Below are 23744 nucleotides of genomic sequence, written 5' to 3'. Positions count from 1 at the left end.
ACAAACCAAACCAATGTAAATATGATTGTTGACAGATATTTTATAAATGATATAAATGTATGAAAACACTAGTATTTTTTTATTTGAACTTGGAAGAATGATTCTTGAGATAAGCTTATTGAATGTCTAGTTGGAAATTTAGCTAGGTCACATACAACACTAATAACCTTAGTAAATATTCAGCATCATCTTGGAATGTTTCTTTTATCTCTAAAACAATGCTTTAAATAATAAAAAAAACTCCAAGTCAACTACATGAATTACAAAATGCCAAAAAACTCAAAAAGACACTATAGTAGAAAGAATATTGAATAAGTAATTATAAGTCTAATCTTCAAAGTCATGACTTTGCTACAAACTACCTGTGTCTTCTAAAACAAGTTTAGACTTACTTGACTGACCTCGTTTTCTTATCTAATAAAAGAGAGAATGGGGCTCTTAGAAAAACACTGACAGATTTTCTTGAAATAATAAAGAGAAAAATGAGCAGAATCAAGTAAACAACAATATTATTTTAAAAACAACTTTTAGAGACTAAGTTATTTTTGACTACTCTAAATACCAAAATAACTACAAAGAACATATGCAGGAAGAAATTGACTGCATACAGAAGGAATTGATAAATGGAAGAATGCCTAGAATGATTACACATACATAGACATATACAAACATATAATATATATATATATATATATATATATATATATAAATATATATATATATATATATTTGTGGTAGCTATCTCTATGGTGGGGGAGAAAAAAGAGGGAAAATGGTATATGATAAATTTATTTTATAATTAAAATGAATAACAAACAAAATTTTTAAAAAAGGAAAATGGTGTCATATAGAGACTCAATCTTTTCATTTGAATGTATTTTGTTAATAATAATTTGCATTAAAATATGGTTAAATGATCTTCACTACCATTATAATATGAAAATGGATTACATATTACCAAATGAAAGAAATGAAAAATCATGCTGACTCAATTTAAAAATAATCAATAAATGCTTTTTGCTTTTGGTTTTCTCTAACTTTCATCATTTTATTTTGAGGAAAGATACTTTCATTTCTAGGCATACTATTTCATATGCTCAATGAGCATTTCATAAGTATTAATTTTAAAAATTGTCTCAAAATTGAGAAAATTCCACCAAATTGAAATAAGATTACTGACAAAAGGGGGTGTGTGTGTGAAGAACAATTGAGAAGACTTTACATATTCCAAACCATTTGCCTATCTTTTCCTTTATGTAAAAATACTAAGGAGAATGAGCTACATGGGTAGTACAAATATTATTGATGGAATAAAAAAGAAATTGCCCATTTTTTACAGTAAATCACATCTTCTTGGTCAAATAGCTAAATAATACACATACAATATCCTTTTGTGTTGATTTTTGATTATCAAAAATACTATCTAACTTGTTAAAGCCCAGCAGTCTTGAAGGTTTGTCTTTATCATGCTATTATTATGAATATGCTTAAATCACTCCAAAATAATTTTATTATTTATTTTTAGAGAAAATAATTAGATGTTGAAAGTTAAATAATCTGAAAATATTTATAAAGGAATAAGAGAATAAAATTCCAGTGGATCTTGTAAGATGATATGAATGGAAAAAAATGATGGTAGAATATGAGAAGGCATGATTCAGCTATTATTTTCCTCAGTAAAGGAGTATAAAAGCCAAGGCAGTTAGAACAGAGTTGTATCAATATATTTAAGAATTACTAAAGTTAAAATAATCATGTAGGTATAGGGGCAAAAGACTGTTGAATTAGAATAGGTGTGTGTGTGTGTGTGTGTGTGTGTGTGTGTGTGTGTGTGTGTGTATGTGTGTATGTGTGTGTGTACCAATCTGGCAGTCTAGTAAAGCCCAAAGACCCTCCCCCAGAATAATGTTTCATTATCTACATTCATATTTGAAGGGAATGCTAAGTTTAAGATAGATAAAGCTAATAAATAAGATAGATAAAGCTAATGAAATGACTTTTTTTCAATGCAAGTTCACAGAAACCTTAAAAATTAATCCATAGATCCCTTAAATAACATTAAGCAACACTGAAACAGAAACTTCTTGCAGAGATAATCAGAATTTTTCTAATTAATAATAATTTCTACATGAAAGAATAGTTACCTGGGTTGTATTAGAGACCTCTAAGTTTTTTATAACCCTTAGCTTCTGGGAGTAATGGTTCTGCTTCTCCTTCAATTTAGGATTGCCTATTATCAAGCAATCAACACACTTTTATTAAGTATCTTCTATGGTCAGATTCTATGCTAGGCATTTAGGCTGCAAATATAAAGGAAGAATAAGTCCTTCTTTTAAGGAGCTTATGTTGATTAGGCAATCCCAGGCTAAGAACTGCAAACTCATTTAGTGGAAATTGCAGAGGCATTTGAAAGTTGTTCCTTTCACATTGTGAGAGCAGATTCATTTTCTTCTTTAGTCTCATGATATCAAAGTGCATAAATTGGAATAGTTCTTATTTCAGTTAGTGGCATACAAGAAGTAGACTGGGCAATGATGAAGGACCACTTGACATAGTCTTGAGAAATGACCAATTACTTTTTTTAATCTCTTTTCAATTGTAAAAATACTTATTGAAGTTGTTTAAATTTCAACTTCTCAAAATTGGGCAGGTGAACAAATTTAGTGCCAAAGTACTCTTCAAAATGAATAATTATTCCTCCTCAGTTATTTCTTTTTCTATATTCTAGTTCTTCAAATGGTTAATAAAGTGTGAAAGATGGGATATGTAATAAGACTGTGCTGTTGATGACAGAAAAATAATCTATAGCATTAATTCTTGCATAATAATGATATATTTTCATTTTCAAATGGTATTTACAATTTCACTCAGGGTAAAATCAAGCAGACCCATACCCTATGAATTCATTGACTTTAGATAGACAGATCAGTAAAACCAACAAACTGGCATTGCTGGATTGATGGACCCTTTAATTTATATTTGGTTCACGCCATGAGCCTAAAGCAAATCATTGCTGGCTAGGTATCTAAGCAGCAATTTGCAATGTAGGTCATATCCTGAGGCCCTCTACGCATGAAGATTCAATAAGTTCTCCATTCCCTTCTTAGTAATGGAAGAAAATTTGTAATAAGGAAGATGAAGAGGCAGAATCTGAATGAACAATTTGTTTGGTGCATATGATTTTACAACAAACTTCCACATGTTCAATTCATGTTCTGACAAACGTGATAATGATGTCTTACTGCAGAACTAACAACCTACAAAGTATGTGATACAAAGTATTTTCAAATAATGTACCACTGGAACATCAATTAAACCAGGAGTCATATAGAAAATGAACCTACTACTAACATTAGTAGAACTCAGCCTGAAGAGATTTTTTTCATTTTTTCTTGTCAATAATACAATGTACAAGGGGTCATTAGAACTTTATAATATATTATTCTTATATTGAAATTTCCACAAGGCAAGGACATTTTACAAACAAGGACAATAGCAGAATTGGAAATGCTATTTTGATGGATGCAAATGTATATAATGGCTTAAGTGGAGTTAAGTGAATCTATCTGGATCTTATATATGTGAGCATGACAGATAAATACAGAAAAAGTATCAATAAATTACGAGGCATACTTGAACTAAAGATTAAAAAAAATTTGAAACTATTGTGCATTTGCTAAAAATCATGGTTGACTTTAATTAATCCCTAGCACAGGAAAATGAAACCCTGCTGAGCAATGAGAGCAAGAAAGCAGCAGCTATAGCCAATAACGCTGACAAGTATACTAGCCTGTCTCATCTGAAGTATTTTCATACCTTTCACTGCTCATGTTTGGAAATTAATCCTCATCCCATTGTCTTTATAGAACAGCAAAGTGATGAGAGGGAGAAGACTAAGGGGAAAAAAGACAGGAGTTAGAAAACAGGCTAAGGATGTCATTATAATAGAACAGTACGGAAGTAAAAGGTTTTTTTTTTTTAATTGTTTTCCCCTCTGCTGTGAGTATTGCCTCAAGAGTATTGTATGCAAAGCCATACTAGTAAACTACAAGAAGTCTTAGGCATGGAAAACACTAAAACTGTTTGTGAATTCTGTCATAAATGAAGCAAAAATCAAAGGATTGACAGTAATTTATGAGACATTTCCTTTTTCTTACATTGTGTATTAGTGATCATAGAATAATGAATATTACTCTACCACCATCCATAAATAGTATGATTGAAACTAAATTCGATTTAAACAAACCAGGAACTTCATGGGGTGAAAGCTTATACCCTGGCCTAACTGGAGTACCTTATATATGTTGTCATGATAAATGCCAATATTCTGTGTATAGGTGATTTGCTACCACCTTATCTAGGGGTAGGCATTATCATCTGATGCTGACCTTGTAAATTCTTTAAAGTAACTTTAAAAGAGAACTGGTTCAGTTCTCCTTTATGATGAGTAGATTGTTTCTTTTTACCGTGCTCTAAATTGGCAAGTTCTTCTATTGAAAGAGAAAAGCTTGACAATATTTTAGGGACAAACTGAGACTATTTTCAAAGGAAACTGTTTTATGTCTTTAGATAACCTTCTAAAGACATTTCACCACTGCCATAATGTGGATATTCCAGCAGGGACACACTTAAGCAGAGAATATGAGAAGGGTGTGTCACTTCAGTAGCTATCACTGGGCCAAGGACAGCTATGTGGTACAGTAGAGATAGTGTCAGACTTTGAGTCAAATATATATGAATTTGATTGTCTCAGATTCTTACTGGATTAGATATGTGGCTCTGAACAAGTCACTTGACCTGTCTCATCTCAGTTTCTCCATCAATAAAATATAGTGATAAAAGCAACTTCCTCTGAAGGTTGTTGTGTGGATAAAAATGAAAACCTATGGAGAGTATTTTTTAAACTTTAAGGATCTATAATTATTATTTATTATGTTAGTTATTATTTGTTACTTCTCTTATTATTATCATCATTATGAGGCAAACTTCAAAAAGAGCAATAAACAGAACACTAAAAAAACATTTTGGTTGAACAAAATAACTCATTTTCATATTAGTCGTAGAAGATACCCTTAAAAGATTGTTTTGAGTAGAGAGTATCAGAGATATGCATTATATAGTTAGGAGAACCCTGCACCTAAATGGCCAGGGATTATACGACAATGCTAGCTAGGTTTTCCTTGGGATATGTTTCTAATAGTGTACCCCTGTTCAATTGGTTTGGCAGTTCTGGCCTTTGCCATTGATCATAAGAAAGAAGATCTTATAAATGGAAACCCTTATAAATGGAAACCCTCAAAGCAACTTGAGTAGAATGCTATCTGAGGAACTTAATATAAACTAGGGGCACAGTTGATAGAGTACATGGACCTGGAGCTGGAGAGATGAGTACAAAGTAAGTTTCAGGGACCTAACTATCTTTAGGACAGAAAGTAATTCCCCAATTTCTGTTTGCCTCATGTTAGCCAACAATAAAATAAAGATTAAAATATCATCTATCTCATGGAGTTGTTGTTAGGTTCCATTGAGAAAATTATAAAAAGCACTTAGCACAGTCCCCTGAACATAATAAGCACTACAAATATGTATTATTAACCCCATCCCATTGCTGTCCCTACCACAGAATTCAGTCCTTTCTCATTAATAGAAATTCAAAATGGATTTTCTTTTTTTCCTTTTTTATGGGGCACTAGACTTAAGCAACTTGCCCTAGGTCACATAAGTACCAAGTGTCTGAATCCAAATTTGGACTCAGGTCCTCCTGATTTCAGGGTTGATGTTCTCACAGTTGCATCACCTAGCTGCCCAACAATATGGATTTTCTAAGGATAGTGATAAAAGAAGAGTCATCCTAATTTCCCAGTAATGAAAGTATCAACAGACTGAAAAAGAAAGAATACAAAAAGCTCTAAAAGTATAAAGAAAGAATCTTGCCATTTTGTCCATGGGTTCAGTTCCCACCAATGACATATACTGACAACATGATTAAGGGTGCCTTACCCAAGGAAATACTGAGCCATCTTCTAATAGTTTTTTTCAAAGTTGAAGAGAGACGTTTAACGTATTGACAGAAGTTTTTTTCCTCATAGAGTCCCCTATATAAAAAAGGGTGCAGTTCTTGTCTTGTATACCAGTTAAAACTGTGAACTAATAAATAATCCTGTTTAATTTGAAAGACTCTTAAGCACTCAAAGCACTTGATCTATATTCAGCCTGTTATGAGAAACCTTATTCATAGATTAATAAAATAAACAATAAAGGAGATAACAGCTGCCCTCTAATGTACTTCAGAAGTAAGGATTACCTCAATCAATGGAGATGTTATAGGTTATAATCAAAATATGAACTAAACTTTGACAGTAATTCATATAAATGTACAAGAATTTTTGAATTGCAAATAGTTCATATTCCGAAGAAGATTAATTTAATTTACATATATAAAGTGTAGTTTGGTGCTTTCCATTCCCACTGGTGTGCCAAGTAGCCTCTTAGGGTTATAGTTGTAACCCAAAAGGTTAGGAATTCTAGAATTATTGCTTATGAGACCCCATAGTTATACATCCTATTGATTATCAGCCAGATTCAATTAGCTTTTAGAAAAGGCTTATCAATTGATGTAGAAATTTAAGTCTTTTAAATGCATGGTTAACTCTCCCTTTGAATATAAAAAGTCACAGAGAAGAATGGGCTTACATGTAGAGAGAAAGTATATTCACAGGGAAGACTCACAGCTCCTGGTTATTAGAAGACCCTTGATGGGTCATCATGTTGTTATTAAAAAGTTGTACGCTGGTAAATGTTTAATAACAAGCTCTAAGAAAAGAAAATGTAGCCACAACATAATTTTAAATCTAAATTTTCTCCATCACGTTCTTATATCCAAACAATTTACAAATCAATAAATCAAGGTCTGATTTGTAGCATTTGCTAGGTTCTGAAAATTTAACAATCAGTTGACAAACCATTTGTAAATATTTTCAGTATGTCCCAACTACCTTAGGTATAGCTCCTTGTTAGAATATAGGGGGGGGGCAGTACCCCTGTTAAGTCTAGAGAGTACCTTTCCTTTATCTGTCTCATTGGTTTTGCCTATATAGACCCAGATACCTCTGGGGGAGAAAGTGAAGCTGGTGACTTTTCTCAGCCCTTGCTCACTAAAATCTAATTCATATACATGTCATAGCATCCCATGGTCCTCTTTGAGAATAAAGGACAATCAACAAGTTCCAGATATATCCTAATATTATCAGTCACTGTTGGTCTAGGGATACTTTTGGTCACTCAGGTAACTAATTATTAAGTGTTTGAGGCCATACTTGAACTCAGGTCCTCCTGACTCCAAAGCTGGTGCTCTAACCACTATATCATCTAGCTGCCCTGAGTAATACTTCTTTTTGAGTGCTCTGAATTTCAAATGATTATTACCTGCTCAAGAGAAAAGAGTGAGTGAAGAGAGAAAATCCTCCCTTCCCCAAAGGGCATTTTTCTCTGAGAAGCATTTAACTGCTAATTTTGACCATGTTAGACTTCCTAGTTCTGCAAAATATTGTTGTGGTAGACTTTGACATAGAGGAAGTATTTCTGATTTTTTTTTTCAGATTTATTTTCTATATGGCTTCATCAGTCTTCATTCAATGTTCAAAGCAATTTATTATTCAAAAATTAAGAACTAGTGTACTCCTGATTTAAGAATTGATTGAATCATTTGAGAGATTTAGGCTTTCTGTGAGTATATTAAATGAAATAAATTAGTGATTTTCAAAGTCAACTTTAGCCAAAATCAAACCAAAACTAAACCAAACATAACAATTACAACATACCTCCCCACCAAAATAAAATGATGATGACAACAGAGGGATCAATACCAAAAATTCTATAATTACAGATTTAGTGGTACAAAAGATTTTAAATTTCCTCAAGATAAACAAGCAGCTGAGCCAGTATCCAAATTCAGATCTTCTAGGACCATGCTATATAGACTCCATAAAACATGAAAAATATTACCTGAATGTTAAACAAACACATTAAGCATTAGGAAATCAAATTTAGAACACTGGGCCATTTATAAATTACTCAGTGTTCTAAATTTGGCTACAATTTATATAATTGAAATTATCCTGATCACAATAATACATTTTCTACTGTACTTTTCTCACACATAATAAATGCATATGGAGATATTACAGGTTCCAACAAGATTCATTCTCTTTTCCTCCTGTTCTTTGTGGTACATGAAGTATATACCATTTCTCTCTTATTGCTTAAATCTGCCTGTGCATATTTTGTTTTTTTATCAAATCACAAATGAGAAGAACTTCAATGCAAAACAATGACTGAGTTCTAAGAAATTTGTACTAAAGACATAATAATTATTGGAAAATGAAAACTTGTACATTTGCTTCATAAAAGTTGACAGCAGTGAGCTTTGTTACCTACATTGTCAGTGATTCTTTCAAAAGTTTCTCCTTTTGCTTCCCCCTCCCACTTTTTTTCTAGCATTGTAATGCATGTTTTGCCATGTTTAAAGTCTGAATAATCTATTGTTTCAATTCTTCTTAGAATCTCACTGTTATAAAGATTGTACAGAGGTGTTTGTTGAGTAACAGGACTGATGAAACCCAGGGACTGGTCTCTATATGGTTCACTGTCTGTCTAGAAATAAAGTAGGGTTAATATGTAGAAAAAATACAAAATATAAACCTCAACATGTATCTATTTGCTCATCTTTAAATGATTATTCCATCACCCCTCTCTGTCTTTTGTACCTAAAATGTGCTCCCTCATTCCTTGTACCTCTCAGAATACCTGATTCACTAAACTACTTAAAATTCCATATTTTTCAAAAATACCCAACTTCCTCAGCATACTTAGATCCTCCTGTCTTTCATGCCAAGGTTACAGTCTATCTATATTGTATATATATACACCAATTTAGCTAAATATTGTTTTATTCAATGGAACATAAGTTCCTAGGGGATAGCAAAAAAAAAATTTGTATACAATTTGACACCAAATTCATGGTAAAATACACACACACACACACACACACACACACACACACACACACACACAGAAAAATACACAGACATACACACTATCACGGAAACCTGGCAACTTCTAGGGCTTTCAGGGAGTACAACTATTTTCAAATAGGGTAGTGGTAACTCAGTGGATTATAGGACTGACCTTGGAGTCAGGAGGATGGGGGCTCAAATCCAAGCTCATACACTTGACACTAACTAGTTATATGACGTTAGGCAAGTCACTTAATGCTGATTGTCTTGCATTTAGGGTCATCTACAGTTATCCTGATTCACATTTGGCCATTGGATCCACATGGCTGTGGAGGTTAAAGTGAGGCTGATGACTTAGCACAGCCCGCCCCTGACTGAAATCAAAATCATGTACTTGTCCTGGCATTACCTCCCTGATATCATGATCTTCTTTGAGAATGAAGGACAAAAACATCATCATCATTAATTCTTTAAAAAAAAATTCTCCTTACTCTGTTTTCCATGATTATTGTATTTCCAGTGAGATACTTCACATTTCCTTATTTTTGTTTTCGTGTTTTTTGATTTTATTTTATTTTTCTTGGTTTCATGGAATATTTTCTTCGATCACTCTCATTTCTTTTCTCAATTTTTCTTTTCTTCTACTTCTCTTAATTAATTAATACTAAAAAATTCTTATTGCGCTCTCTGAGAAATTCTTGTTGGATTTGTATCCAATCAAATTTTTTGTTTGGGACTATGCTTATAGCTATTTTGACATTGTTGTCTTCTAGATTTGTGATGTGAGCAGTTCTTTCACAGTAATAACTCATTATGATGAGGATGTTATTGTTCTTTTTACTTCCTCTCCAATCTTTTATTTGGGTTTTAAATTTTCTGTTAAAGTTTGGCTCTTTTCTTCAGGTCAAAGGACCACTGTTCCAAGTTTCAAGCTTTTCATGTTGCAAATTTTCATTATTTCCAGTATATGTTCTGAAGAACATTGTGCTCACAGTTCTACTTCCCAGGGCACAGATCTTTAATCCATGAAGGGAATTTATTCCTTGTAGCTCCCAGTACTACCATTCTTCATGGCTCTGAGCTATGATCCCTGCTCTCTTGTAGTCACAATTCCAAGTACTTCTCTCTCTCTTTTCCTATTCCCCAAGAGTAACCTAAAGTATTCCGCTTGACTCTGGAACCACAATCACAGTGCCTGTTCTCTTATATTCACAGGTACTATTTCTCATTTTGTGCCTTGGACTATGACTTAGAACTTGGCAAGCAGAGTAATGAAGCCAACAAAGAGAGCCCTATGATCTACTTCTGACTAGTTTGTATCTGTCTCTGTCTCTCTCTCTGTCTCTCTCTCTCTCTCTCTGTCTCTCACACACACAGACACACACACACAGAAACACACACAGAGAACCATTCTCATCAGCACCACCATCACCACCACCATCATCCATCATCAGCACTATTGGGCTGAGAGCTCCCTCTGCTGTTGCTACCAATGCAGCTACCTGGTCTGTATCATGATCCAGTTTCTACCACAATCCTGGTGAAACAGATCTTTCCTGATGACCTCATAGGTTATCTTGGCTGATAAATTATTTTTTCTGACCTTATGTTGGTCTACTTATTCAGAATTAACTCTGAGACATTATTTTAGAGTGATTGGAGGGGGATTTTGGAGAGCTTTGATGCATGCTACTCTCCTCTACAATCTTACCTATGCCTTGCTTTTTTCAACCAATATTTACAGAATTATTTCATACTCTATGTTCCATCTAAATTGGCCTACTTCCTATTCTCTGAACTAAACATGCAAATTCTGAACTCTAGTTCTTTTCATACACTGTCTGTCATTTCTCAAATGTGCTCTTTCTTCACCATGTATTACAAGTTCTAATGCCCTTCAAGATTCAGTCCATGAGTCATCTCCAGTGAGAGAAGCCTTTCCTAAACACCTTAACTGGTAGCATTCTCTTTCTTCTCATATTATAAATATACATGTGTCTTTTTTGTAAGTTCCATTAAAAAATAAACTCATTGGGGACTGGGGAGTGCTTTTATTTTATTTGGTCTCTGTATTCCCAAGATCTGGAAGAGAGTCTTGCAAAAATATAGAATATATGTCATGCTATTTATAATATGGTACTGTAAGTTGATTTTATATATATGTATATATACAGAGAGAAAGAGAGATTTACAGTAGCAAAGACAGTGAGAGAGGAAAAAGAGGAAGGAAGAGCATACATATTTGGTAGAGAAGCTTGGTTTTGATCAAAAGTAATGTTTATATACATGTGTATATATATACAATGCTATATTTGCATGTGAACATATGCATCTACTTTTCAATGCCCCAGGAAATTCTTCAGAACTATAAGTATAGAGAAGGTGACAGTCTTCTCTGGAAGAGAAAGTTCCTTAGCAGGTTCTCCTTACATTGATGAAATCTTCTGGTTCTGATCCAAAAAAACTTTGCAGCAATGCATTATTCTTTTTTTATTAATAATGTAGATTGCTGAATGGTATATTCAAAACAGTGCTTTTGATTATTTATTTAAATAATAGAATTACAGAATCCATGATCTAGTAAGGACTGAGCCATCTGATTTCTCCTATATCTGACCAAGAATTCTCATCTAGCATCTATTTGAAGAATTCTAGGAAGGAAAGATACACTATGTCTCAAGGAGTCACATTCCTCCATTTGAAAGTTTTTTTCTTATATCATCTTCTAGTACTTTATATCATTTTCTAGAAACTTCCAGTACCAATCTTTTTTGAAGGATACTGTCATTTAATTTTTCTAAACACTGTGTAGTAGTTCATAGACTCCAGAATCCAGCATCTTATATACTTCTATGAATATGTAGGCGAGTACACATATAGATACACATATAACTTTAATATGATTGTTCTTTCTACCTCTCTAACTCCCTCTCTCTTTCCCTCTAGAATTTCCAATTCCTAGTACAAATATATAACATATCTCCTATATCTGCTTTTCTCAGGAAATATAAATATTCTCATTTAATTCAACCATTAATCATGTTGCATATTCTTTAGTACTCTGATCATCCAAATTTCCCTCTTCTAGATATGCTCCAAGTGTTGTGGATATTTTCCTAATATATGCTACTGTGAATAAAGCATAGTATATAACTCAAAAGAAAGCTGGAATATCACTTCCTTAGTTCTAAATTCTAGGCTCTTTCTCAATGTAGCCTAAGATTACATTAACTTATTGACTTCCATTTCATACTGTTGATACATACTGAGCTTAAAATTTAATGAAACTCACACATCTTTTTCAGTTGAAGTCCTATGTAGTTATGCCACTTTATTAATGAAACAGATTTCTTACAATTTATCCCTAATAAGATTAAAATTTGATCCAATATTTTAACCTGACTTTTTCTTCTCTAACTCTTATGATTTTGTTGTCATCCAAAAATTTGCTTCCCATGCCATGTCTGTCATTCTCCACAAAAAAGTTAAACAGTATAGGACCATAAGGAAATTGCAATGTACATTTCACTCAAAATTTCTAAAGACCAAGCTCTTCATTTATTCAAACACTTCTGAGTCCATGTAATAATTATAGTAATAACAAAAATAATATCAATGAATATTTAAATAGGGATTGCTATGTGCCAGGCACTGTTAATTCCTTTGAGATTATTATCTTATTTGATCTTTAAAATAACCCTGAAAAACAAGTGTTATTGTTATTCTCATTTTACTGGGAAAACCAAGTATATGCCTGAAACCATATTTGAAATTTGGTCTTTCTAAATCCAGGTACTGTGTTCAAAATACTGCAATACCAACTGACATCCTAATTGTGTCCATACCTCCTCATTTTATTTAAAAACATAGGATAAGAGATTGGTACTAAATTTTAAAGATAGATATTACTATTCTTATTTGTTCATTGAAGATACTATTTATCTTCATATAATTCTATTTTGTCTTTGCAAATTTATCATTCTCTATACCTCTTATTCCATAAAAAAAAAAAAAAAACTTCAAAAAGACTTCAGGGAACCCTTACTCTTATTCCAGGGAGGTTATTTTTTTTTAGGGAACAGCAATAGCAACTTTAAAAAAATAAAATCCCAACACTTTGTTTTCCCTCAAAATGATATAGTTCAAATTAATGTTAAATCACATGCAAAAACTGCCATTTATATTCAGCTAGTTTTTCCCAAAGAAAGATGCCAGACTCTATAATGATATCATGGAGGAGGAAATGCTTTAAATACTGTATAAACATACGTAAATTAATCATTTAATCATTCACCCTCGGCAGGAAATCATTATTAAGTTTTATAGGCTGATCAGCTAGAGTTAGCTAATCAATTTCTGCTCCCAGTTTAGTGTGATATTTTTCATTTTGAACCTCTGAAAATACTAGTTCTAATACTATTACCAGTGACCAAATTGAAGCAAAGTACTTGAGAGAAAAACAATGCCCCCCCAACAAAATAACAGGAAATAATCCTTACTTATATTTGAAATCAAAGACTTATATTTATACCAAGGATTTTATATATAAAAAATCTGGTATGGATAACTTTTTTCAGCCTTGTGCATTTTTGTTTTTCATTGGTACTGAAAAGAAAAGAAAAAATCAAACAAACAAGTCTTATGTTTTCTGTAATATTTATGAAAAATTAGTCATTTGAGCAGTATCAATGAAAAAATCAAAGATATTTGTGCAGCAATATTCCACACATATATATGTACACACACACATACACACACACACACACACACACACACACACACACACATACATATACCTGTTATCTATTTGAGGGGAATTGGACAGTTATTGGGGATAGCTGAATTCTTTCTGACCAAGTTCTTCCTGTTGGGTTCCTTTTGTCAGTTGGTTTGTCATGTAAACTTGAGTGGGAATTGGAATTTTGCCTTAAAACCCCAACATTTAGAAAATATTTATGTTAGTTATTAAGGAGTTTCTTGCGCATTCTCCAACCCCATTGGTTAGTTCAGAAGATACAATCTCTATAGATGAACAGTGATGGGGAGATGCTTCTTGGAGAATAATGATGAAATGCAATTTCTTAAAGACTATGGAATATATATCAATATTATATGACTGAAAGGCTATAGATATTATATAACTAGTTCATTTAAAGTCCTTACATCATATTTACCATAGGAAGTGACTCTATGGCTCCATTTTTTTGACATTGTTGTACAACAGGTGAGTTAAGTTCCCCAGAAGACTGACTTGTTGGTTCCCTGGGCTTCTTTAGATTAGGTCTAATATCCTTGTATCTTCTCATTTTTTCCCCATTACTGTACTCCAACTCTGCTCCACATTGAACTTCTTCTAATAAATTGATTTAGAGGTTTTATGAACTACTAATAATGTGAAATTTGCCCTGGTGCTTTTTGAAGCTTATTTCCTTGTCTGAAAAAAGTGCTGATATTCTGCTATATTTAGCCAAAGAGAATTGAAACTTTAAGATAACAAAATCATATCATACACATTTATAAATAATGGTAATATAAATGGTACAATGGGAAAATATCACTAAACTTGGAAATCAGAAGTTCAAGGTTCAAATAATATATGAACTTTTGAGCCTTGTACAACTCACAATTTCTCTGGTTCTGTCTTCACATACTACAAAATGAATATGACCAGATACTCTGAGATCCCTTACAATGGAAAATCTATGATCTATATACCCTAAAGGAGCAGTATGGAGTAGTGACTAGAGAGATTCACTTGGTGTTAAGCATTAATCTCCAGACCTGCCTCTAATCATTACTGGTTAATAACCCGTAGGAAGCCACTTCGTATTTTCAGGCAAGTCTTTGGGGATAAGGCTGGAAAGGGAAGAGGGAATAAGCCTTTATTAAGTGTCTAATTTATGCTAGTTTCTATGGTAAATTATTTACAAATATTTGATCCCCACAAAATCCCTTTAAGGAAAGTAGATAGACTATATTAATTCAGTTTTAGCTTTCCTGTAATTCCCCCAAATGATTAAATTATAGGTTCAAATAAAAATCCAAATGATATATCTTGATCAATTATACACACCAAGTTTCCTTGCTTAAATAAATCTTAGTGTCAAAGAACACTTAAACTTTAGATCTGGATATACCATTGAAAATTGAATCAAAGGTATCCCTCTACTTCTAGGTTATTAACAAAGTTTTGGGGCAGCTAGGTAGTGCAGTGGCTAGAGCACGGGCCCTAGAATCAGGAGGACCTGAGTGCAAATCCAGTCTCAGAAACATAATAATTACCTAGCTGTATGACCTTGAGCAAGTCACTTAAGCCCACTGTATTGCAAAAACTAAAAAAAATAATTCTTCCAAAAGTAAAATTACTAGAGGAAGAAGCATTAGAAATAAGATGGAAGAAGAGGTGGAACAAAGAAGGAGGAAGAAGAGAGAAAGGAGGAAGAAGAGAAGGAAGAGGAGATGGAAGAGAAAAAGAAAGAAGGAAGAAGAAGAAGGAAGAGGAGGAGGCGGAGTAGAACAACAGCAATAACAACAAAATGGAAGAGAACAAGAACAAGAACAGCAACAGTGCTACTGGGAGATTCAAATGAAATTCAAAATAGAACTCTGAATTTTTACATAATTAACATTGAATCACAATCTATTCAGTTTATTAGTGTTCTTATCAGGACAAGTACTAGATGACAATAATAATCTTTTTTGTTTGTTTTTGTAGCCTATCCCTATTCATGTCTATTGTCCACTTTATTGAAACAGAATAAAATTCAGAGAGAGAAATTGCTAAATCCATATACTCTAGGGAATCTTATAGAAAGGAAAAAAAACTTAGCTGCATAATAGAGAAGCTAAAGTCTATGAAACGAAGGATAACTGCTGTGTTAAATCAAACAGGTGCCTTCACAATTGCCATGATATCATCTCTGCTACTGTTGGAAGCTTACTTTTATTATATCACCTGGAAGTAATTGAGCACTCAATAGGACTTTTCTTTCTTAACCTCAAGAAAGAGTAACATGGTTTACTTGATGCATCAAAATTAATTAATTTGATTAAGTCTAATTATCAGTAACATTCTAGCAACCCTAGTTTCTAGAACTTCAAATATATATTAATATTATGTCAGCCTAATCATGGTGCTGCTCTGTCAAACATTGTTATATTTCATGAAAAAGAGAGAATCATGGGACATATTTTCAGACCAAAGGCATATTCAAATGAGAAATACTAAAAATGTAAGGAGGAAGTCCTTTAGGAATGAGATGTAGTGGGGAACATAATTCATTCCCTGAAATCTTGTTTTTATAAACTATTTTAGATAATCATCAACCAAAACAAAGGAAAAAAAACCACTAAGTAATATGTTTTGAGTATAACTGAATAAAATGGGATGAATAAATGGAAACTACCTGATCTAATTATTCTTATTAAAAGGAAGAATTTTTTAATGAAAATGTTGAGTCATAAAATGGAGAAAATGAAAAAAGAATGTAAAGATATAACAATTGTAAAAGATACTTGATCATTTCCTCCTTAACAAGACTTAGAACTCTAAAAGAAGGGGGGGGAAGTATTAATTCAGTCATCTCAATTTCTAGAAAGGAATTTAGCAAGGAAAATGTTTTTTTTCACTTTGCATACAATTCATTTTGTAATTAAAAACATCATCACAAAAAGGAAATGATAAAATGCTAAAAAAAAGTTGTATTGAAGTGCCAAACAAGGTCACCTATTGATAGCTTTCTACCAAATGCTTAATTAGTAAAAGCTTTAAAAATAAACTCATATCAGTATGAAGTAAGCTGTCAAATGATGCCATTCACATTTCATTGGTTAAAAAAAGTATATAAAATCAAAACAGTGTCATGAAGATTTTAAAGGAAGCATTGAAACATAGGAAAGAAAAAAACAAAAACAAAACAAAGTTTATTGCCTTATCTCCTGTAATGGTTGGTGCAAGATGATTTAGAATATGAGATCATAGAACTCAGAAAACCCTTGAAAGTATATGATCACTTTAGGCCTCTTAGCCTGTATTTGAAAGCCCTCTTCCTGAATCAACAAAGAGCACTACTACACAACAAACTATAATAGATTCGGGGCCTGAAGCACCTCCTGGTTTCAGAGTTCCACTTACCTGCTTGATTTGTGGTTACATTTACAGACACATACTGCCGGTCTCCTGGGCTCAAGTCGGATACTCCATTCACTGCCTCAATTTCAAAGGTATAGTTTGTGTGAGCGAGGAGATCCACCATCATGACAGAGGTGTTTTTCAGGCCGATTTGACGGGGGAGGTACCTGACATGACCGCCACACTCCTCACACACACCTGCATGGGAGTTGCACTTCTTGCATGCAATATAATATGATACATCTTTCCTTCCACCAGTGTCTGCAGGAGGAATCCATTCCAGAAAGACACTAGTTTCGTTAACATTTGAGATGGCATTCCGAGGAGCTGAGGGGGGTCCTGGTTTGCAAAGTAAAGTGAGAAAAACATATTTTAAGATGATATTGTTACGCATTCCTCATCCCACAATTCCCTGGGCTGAAGAAATATATAACATATTTTTGTTGTCTTTTTTTTTAAAGTAGGAAGTAAGTAATGGTCAATTTGTCCCTTTGAAGTAAATCTTATTTCTTGAGTTATATTTCTAAAACTAGTGGAATAAAAGAAAGTTTTATTTTAGAATATACTATTGAATAAGGTAGCGTGTAATGATTAGGTATTATTTGTATGTGCGTTTGTATGTGTAGATAATACTTAACATTTAACCCTTTTCTTCAGGCCTGAACATATAATTTCTCTTTACTACTAGTTCCTACCAGTCTGGTAAATGAAGATGAAATGTAAATGGAAACTTATGCAGTGCTTTTTTTCCCTTAAGTTGTAGTCCTTGATCCCAAATCACAGAGTTGGCAGAAACATTTCACACATATTCAAAATATATTTCATCTCCTCATGCCAAATCACATACAGTATTTTTAAAGCTTCCCCCATTCTGTCAAGAAAGCATCAGGTTTTAAGACGCTGATCAACCATTACATTCTGTAATAACATTTTTTCACTTGACACTTCTTTAGTGTTATAATTTTACAATGCATAGATTATAATTTACTAAATATATGGGGTTCATGAAACAGAAAACAATGAGAAATAATTCTAGAACATTTATTTCCTTAATAGGAAATAGTTTGGATTTTTTCTTTTGCTTTTTTTAAAACATACACAACTGTTTAGTGTCTGGAGAAAGCATAACAAATTTCATCCCAAGAACATCAAAACAGATGAAAAAAATTATATTTGCCACAATTATTACAGCCCATATCCCAACACCTACAAGCTGACTTTCCTGCCTTCTTACTTAAGTTGTCAATGTTTCTACTGGAGTTGAAATTAAAATATCATTACTAAAAAAAGAAATTTCCTTTTTTGTCTTATTCAGGAAGAAATTATCTTAATGAAATATTTGAATTCTGATGCTAATAATGAAATCAGCACAACACTGGGAATTTCTTAATGCCTTTGAAGATATGGAGGGGATGTTCTATTCTGTAAATTACTGTGACTAATTTGTGGTGAAAAAAATCAACATATTGAAAATAATGGATTTTGAATTACATAGTGACCTAAATACATAACTGAATTTATGAAATGATCACATGTTAGGGATTCATAAAGTAGAAATTAAAAATTGTATTTTTTCAGAGCCCTGGAAAGGAAACTTTTGCTGAAATGGAATAACATGGTGGAGTAGTTTATCATATATATGGCTAAGATACAATGTATCAGGAATGCATCAAAGGACTACTATACTTGGCGTCAGGAGTCTTGACCATGACATTGATTATTTAGGTTATCATACATGAATCACGTAATTTTTCTCAATTTCCTCCCCTACAATATGGAAATTAGTATTGATATCACTGGATTTTTATCAGCATTAAATTAAATAATATATGTAAAATGCTTTGCAAACTTTAAAGGACTATATGTTACAACCTTAAAGTGTAAGTCTTCTCATTTGTAAAATGCAGATATTAAAATGTGAAGTATACATACAACAGGGATATTGTTAGGATTTCACTTTGAAATTAAGGGTTATAAATATAATTTATTAGTATTAATATATCAAAAATATTATAAAAGTCATAAATTAATTTTCCTATTATATATTTTCTCTGACAAATCTAAAAATGTGAATCAATTGTGAAGATTTGGAAGCATAATTATAGTGGAGGTGAAATAAGAGAGGAAAGGATATATATTATCTAAGACTTTATTTATACAGTACTACCATTTAAAAACCACATAAGTAAAATAGTAACACCTTTGAAATCCATCACCACACAAAAACCTTCTATTTTAATCTCTCCTGATACTAAGATACTAATACATACAAATATACAAAAGTATTCTAACAAAAACATAATACTTGTGACAGAAAAGGCCATATGAGATTGCAAGATGATTTGACTTTATTATCCAACTTTCTAAAGGATAGGCAGGAAAGGGGAGAATTGCATTTTCTGACTGAACTGTTAGGGTTCCCCCCCCATCAATGAAAGATACCAAAAAGAGGCATGTGCAATTTGTAAAGTCTATTTTTAAAACTGCCTATTTTTAAAATATTTGAGTGTCTTTTTTTAGGGAGGGGGAGGAAGCATTCAAATTATATATATGTGTGTGTGTGTGTGTGTGTGTGTGTGTGTGTGTGTGTGTGTGTGTGTGTGTATATATATTGCAAGGCAATATAACTTCCCCAAAGATCACACAGCCACACAGCTAGGTGATTATTAAGTATCTGAGACCAGATTTCAATTCAGGTCCTCCTGACTCCATGGCTGATGTTCTATCCACTGTGGTACCTAGTTGCCCCCTCAAATGAAATATCATACATAGAAAGTATTCTTTTGCAATAGGAAACATGCACCAAATCCCATCTTTTTTCCTGCTCTGAACCTCTCCCTAGAATATGAAAATGTCTTTGAAGTCAATGTGTGTGTTGTTGTACACAAGCTCAACTGTGAAGCAGCAAGAAAAAAAATGAACTCAGACTAAAGGTGAAGATATGTAATGGCATTCTACTGTTTCTAAGCATGCATACTGGAGGATATAGACAAAGAAGTGGGACTCTGAAAAGTGTTCCTGAAAAACTGTGTAATTGATATTTTTCTTTTTTTCTGCATTTTCTCACTTCTTAAATAAAATAAGGCTTAAAATTGGTGCCATGAACTTAAATTTTATAAAACTAAGCAGAAAATAACATTTAAGCTTCTCATATGAACATTTATCATTCCATCTGCTTGTGGGAAACATATGCATTATGTGCATCACTCAGAAAGCAACTGAAAACAGTTATACAGTTATACATATTGTTTTATAGAATTAAAAGAACATTATATCAGAATTTTGAGGCATGCAGACAATTTAATGCTCCTTTAAAAAAAAAAGATGAAAAATTTACATAACCAAAGTGGTTACCAATATGAAGCTTATGTCTCTAAACTCTGGTTCTAGAACTATCCCACTCTTATTACAATATCCAGATCAGAGACATACCACTTTCTGTTTGAGGAAACTGAGATTGTTTCCATGTTTGAAAATGTATACAGGATTAATGGAGCTATAAAGAGAACTCAAACCAGACTCCCTTTACTTGTGTTTCTTTCCCTTCCCTCCAAGTATCTTTGTTTCAAATATCTGAGTATTTAAAATTCAACAAACATTTGTTGAATTTAATTGTATTCAAACAAAAGCACATGGGTCAGGACTAAAGGGCTTTATACATTTATCTAACCTAAAATTCCTAGACATGTTTCTGTTCTCAAATATTCCATCCCCAATTGAATTCTCCTTCATGCCACTAAGATATCAAAAATGACTAGAATTCTCAAGACTGCTGGGAATTATATAACTTTCAAAAATCAAGAACCTTTAATCAATTAAAACAACAAAAATCTATTCATTTTAGATGAATTCATGCAGTACATATTTATTTTCTGATAGTTGTAAACTGCCAATAATTGTACATATCCACTATTTTTGTGGTTTTTATTTTCAAAAGAAATTTTTTGAAGTTTTTTTTCTTAGACAAAGGATAAATTGCTTAAAGGTCTCAATGGGGTTTTGTGCAGAAGGTTCAGCTGCTCATCTCAAAGTCTTTAAGACTTCAATTTCAATAGCAATGTTTTGAAATGAGTGATGCTCTAATTCATAAAAATCAGCATTCTCAGAGGGAATCAATAAGAACTTCAGTCTGAAGACATTTAACAAAGATCATCTGAAGAATTGGGAAAATGTATTCTAGAAAAACTTTGGAAACTAGGAAGAATGGAACAATTAAATGAAATATTGGGTTATTTGGGACATTGCTTTTCTGAGTGAGATTTATCTGTTTCAATGGTCAAGGATTATCAGGAGAGATCCCTGTCATGAAGGCAATTACTCACTAGGTCAGGGACTAAAATATAAGAAGACAAACTTGAGAAATAAGCAGTGGGCTAAATGGAAGGGGTCTTAGGCCAAAGATGCAACTGCTGGTTTGGACTCTCTTTTATGTTCCCTTTTTTGTTAGATTTTCATTAAAATGTCTATTTGAAATCCTTTGAATATTCTTTTCAGTGATGACTTAAGTTTATCTATATCATTTATAGAACTGAAGAATTGTGGTGACAGTATGCTAGATTCCATAGATTCCAGAGAGACCAATAGGACCATTGATCAACAGGGGTGTTGCCAGTGCAGCTTTGTAATTCAAAGAGAACATTTACAGATATAGTTCATTTTTAGGATGATAAGCAAAGCATTATGAGATCACAGAATAATAAGAAACTATATCCAAGGATATTCATTGACATGATCTTTGACAAAAGTCTGTAATAATAATTTGAAAAGTCCAGTGTCTGAGATGCTAAATGAACTTGCCTAGATTTGAAGAAGCACCATACATGACTAAACTGCTCTTTTACAAACTGCTCTTTACAAATCAATGGAACAGGTTGAAGCATGGTTGTCTCTTTTCTGACAAAGGGCGTTCTATGTTTAAATGAGTTGGAAGACTGAGGATTCAAATACAGTTCATGGCCTATAGGAAAGGACAGGAAGGGACCTTAGTCATCAATGTAGTAATTATCAGTAACAGAATTCAACCATAAAGCAAAGTGAAAGAGATGTCACCCAAAACCTTCTTTCTAAAGTCTAGCTTAAGGAATATATAGGTGATTGTACTGGTATATTATATTGCGAAGTTAGCCTTTATGAGACTTTCTTCAGAGACATTCATGTGATTAGGGTGAGTAAACACTATGCCCATTGACGAAAAAAAAACATGCAATGTTATTGTTTTATTTCTATCATGCCACTCCTTCAGACTGGTACAATATGAGCGTAGCATCATCGAAGAGACACAGGGTTTCCTTACTTGTACATGCCATTGAAGGTGGGTCAGACTCCCTCCTGAAATAGTCCTTTTCACAGAGACAAGAGGTCGAAGCTTCTTCATTGGTATAACTGTGAGGTGGACACTTGCTGCAGCTCTGGCTCTGAGGTGAGGCTTTGAAGAATCCAGGTTTGCACACTGTCAAAAGAAATCAGAGGCTAAGCTCTTCCCCTCATATAGCTGTTGTGGGAGTGGCAATCTGCATTGGTGGAAAGTGGGAGAACAATGATGAAATCAAAAATCCAAAAAGATATTGTTTCCAGGTGCAGAATTATAGCAAACTGTATTTAAAAATGTTGAAATGAGAACACTGAATTCTTAATCATCTTAGAAAAATTTCCTAAGAAAATTGAAGAGCTGTAAGAGCAAAGATCAGATTCCCAAATGGTCCACCAATTTTCTGAAAAAGGGAAAGATGTGTTTTGCAAACTATTAAGACATGAGCCTGTTTCTAATCGCTAGAAAAGTTCTAGATTATTAGAATAGATTATTAAGTCTATTATTTGTGAGCATTTATAAAGAGACATAATGACCCCTCCCCTAAGAACAAGAACAATTCACAATAGCATATCAAGTCAAACCAAAGAGCCTCCGTTCCTTTAAACAAATATAATACTATATTGATTGTAGATCAGAGGAAAAAGAACTCAATGCATCGTTTTCCAAAAACCATTTGATAAAGTCCTCTTAATATCCTTCTGGAGAAATATGCAAACAAATAGTTTGATGGATAATCATTCTGAAAGAATTGTATGCCTTGAATATAATAAATAAGAAAAAAATATGGAACTAATCAGTTGTTATTAATCAGGCAAGGTGATTCCAGGTATATTGTCACAGGGCTTGATCCTGTTCCCATTCTTTTCAATATTTTTGTCAGTGATTTCGATGATGATATAGAAAGTATGTTTATTGCATTTTCAGGTGCTTTAAAAGTGTCAATGATAGATATTAAATGCATTTAATATCACAGTTGATTTTTTAAAAACCATTGGGAACAGTAGGTGGTTGCAGTGGATAGAGGACCAGCCCTGGAGTCAGACCTGAGTTCAAGTTGGATCTCAGACATTTGATACTTAATAACTGTTTGTTCTTGGGAAAGTCATTTAACCACATTATCACCCCTTTGCACCCCCCCCACAAACACCCCAAAGAATCATTGGGAAGTTGGTATGATAAACTGGATCTAAGATTAACTTCATTAGGGATAATGCTGTATTTCTGAGCTAAATATGGGCAAGGGATTAGAGAGGTAGCTATGGAATCAGGAAAACCTGAGTTCAAATAT

General features: G+C 32.9%; 1 protein-coding gene across 2 annotated transcripts in view; it reads right to left on the bottom strand.

Annotated features, from left to right (window-relative positions):
- The window catches only part of EPHA5 (EPH receptor A5), a 567705-nt gene that overhangs the window by 174206 nt on the left and 369755 nt on the right, over nt 1-23744 (bottom strand). For both annotated transcript variants that reach the window (XM_074229341.1, XM_074229342.1), the window contains 2 exons: nt 22439-22594; nt 17149-17484 (listed from right to left, as the gene is read on the bottom strand). In XM_074229341.1, the coding sequence (XP_074085442.1) occupies nt 17149-17484; nt 22439-22594 (492 nt within the window). The remainder of the gene's footprint in view (nt 1-17148; nt 17485-22438; nt 22595-23744) is intronic.

Source organism: Macrotis lagotis, chromosome 3 (assembly GCF_037893015.1).
Source record: "Macrotis lagotis isolate mMagLag1 chromosome 3, bilby.v1.9.chrom.fasta, whole genome shotgun sequence".
Lineage (NCBI taxonomy): Eukaryota > Metazoa > Chordata > Mammalia > Peramelemorphia > Peramelidae > Macrotis > Macrotis lagotis.
Note: the sequence above shows the minus strand (reverse complement) of the source record. Positions and strands in the feature narration are given on the sequence as shown.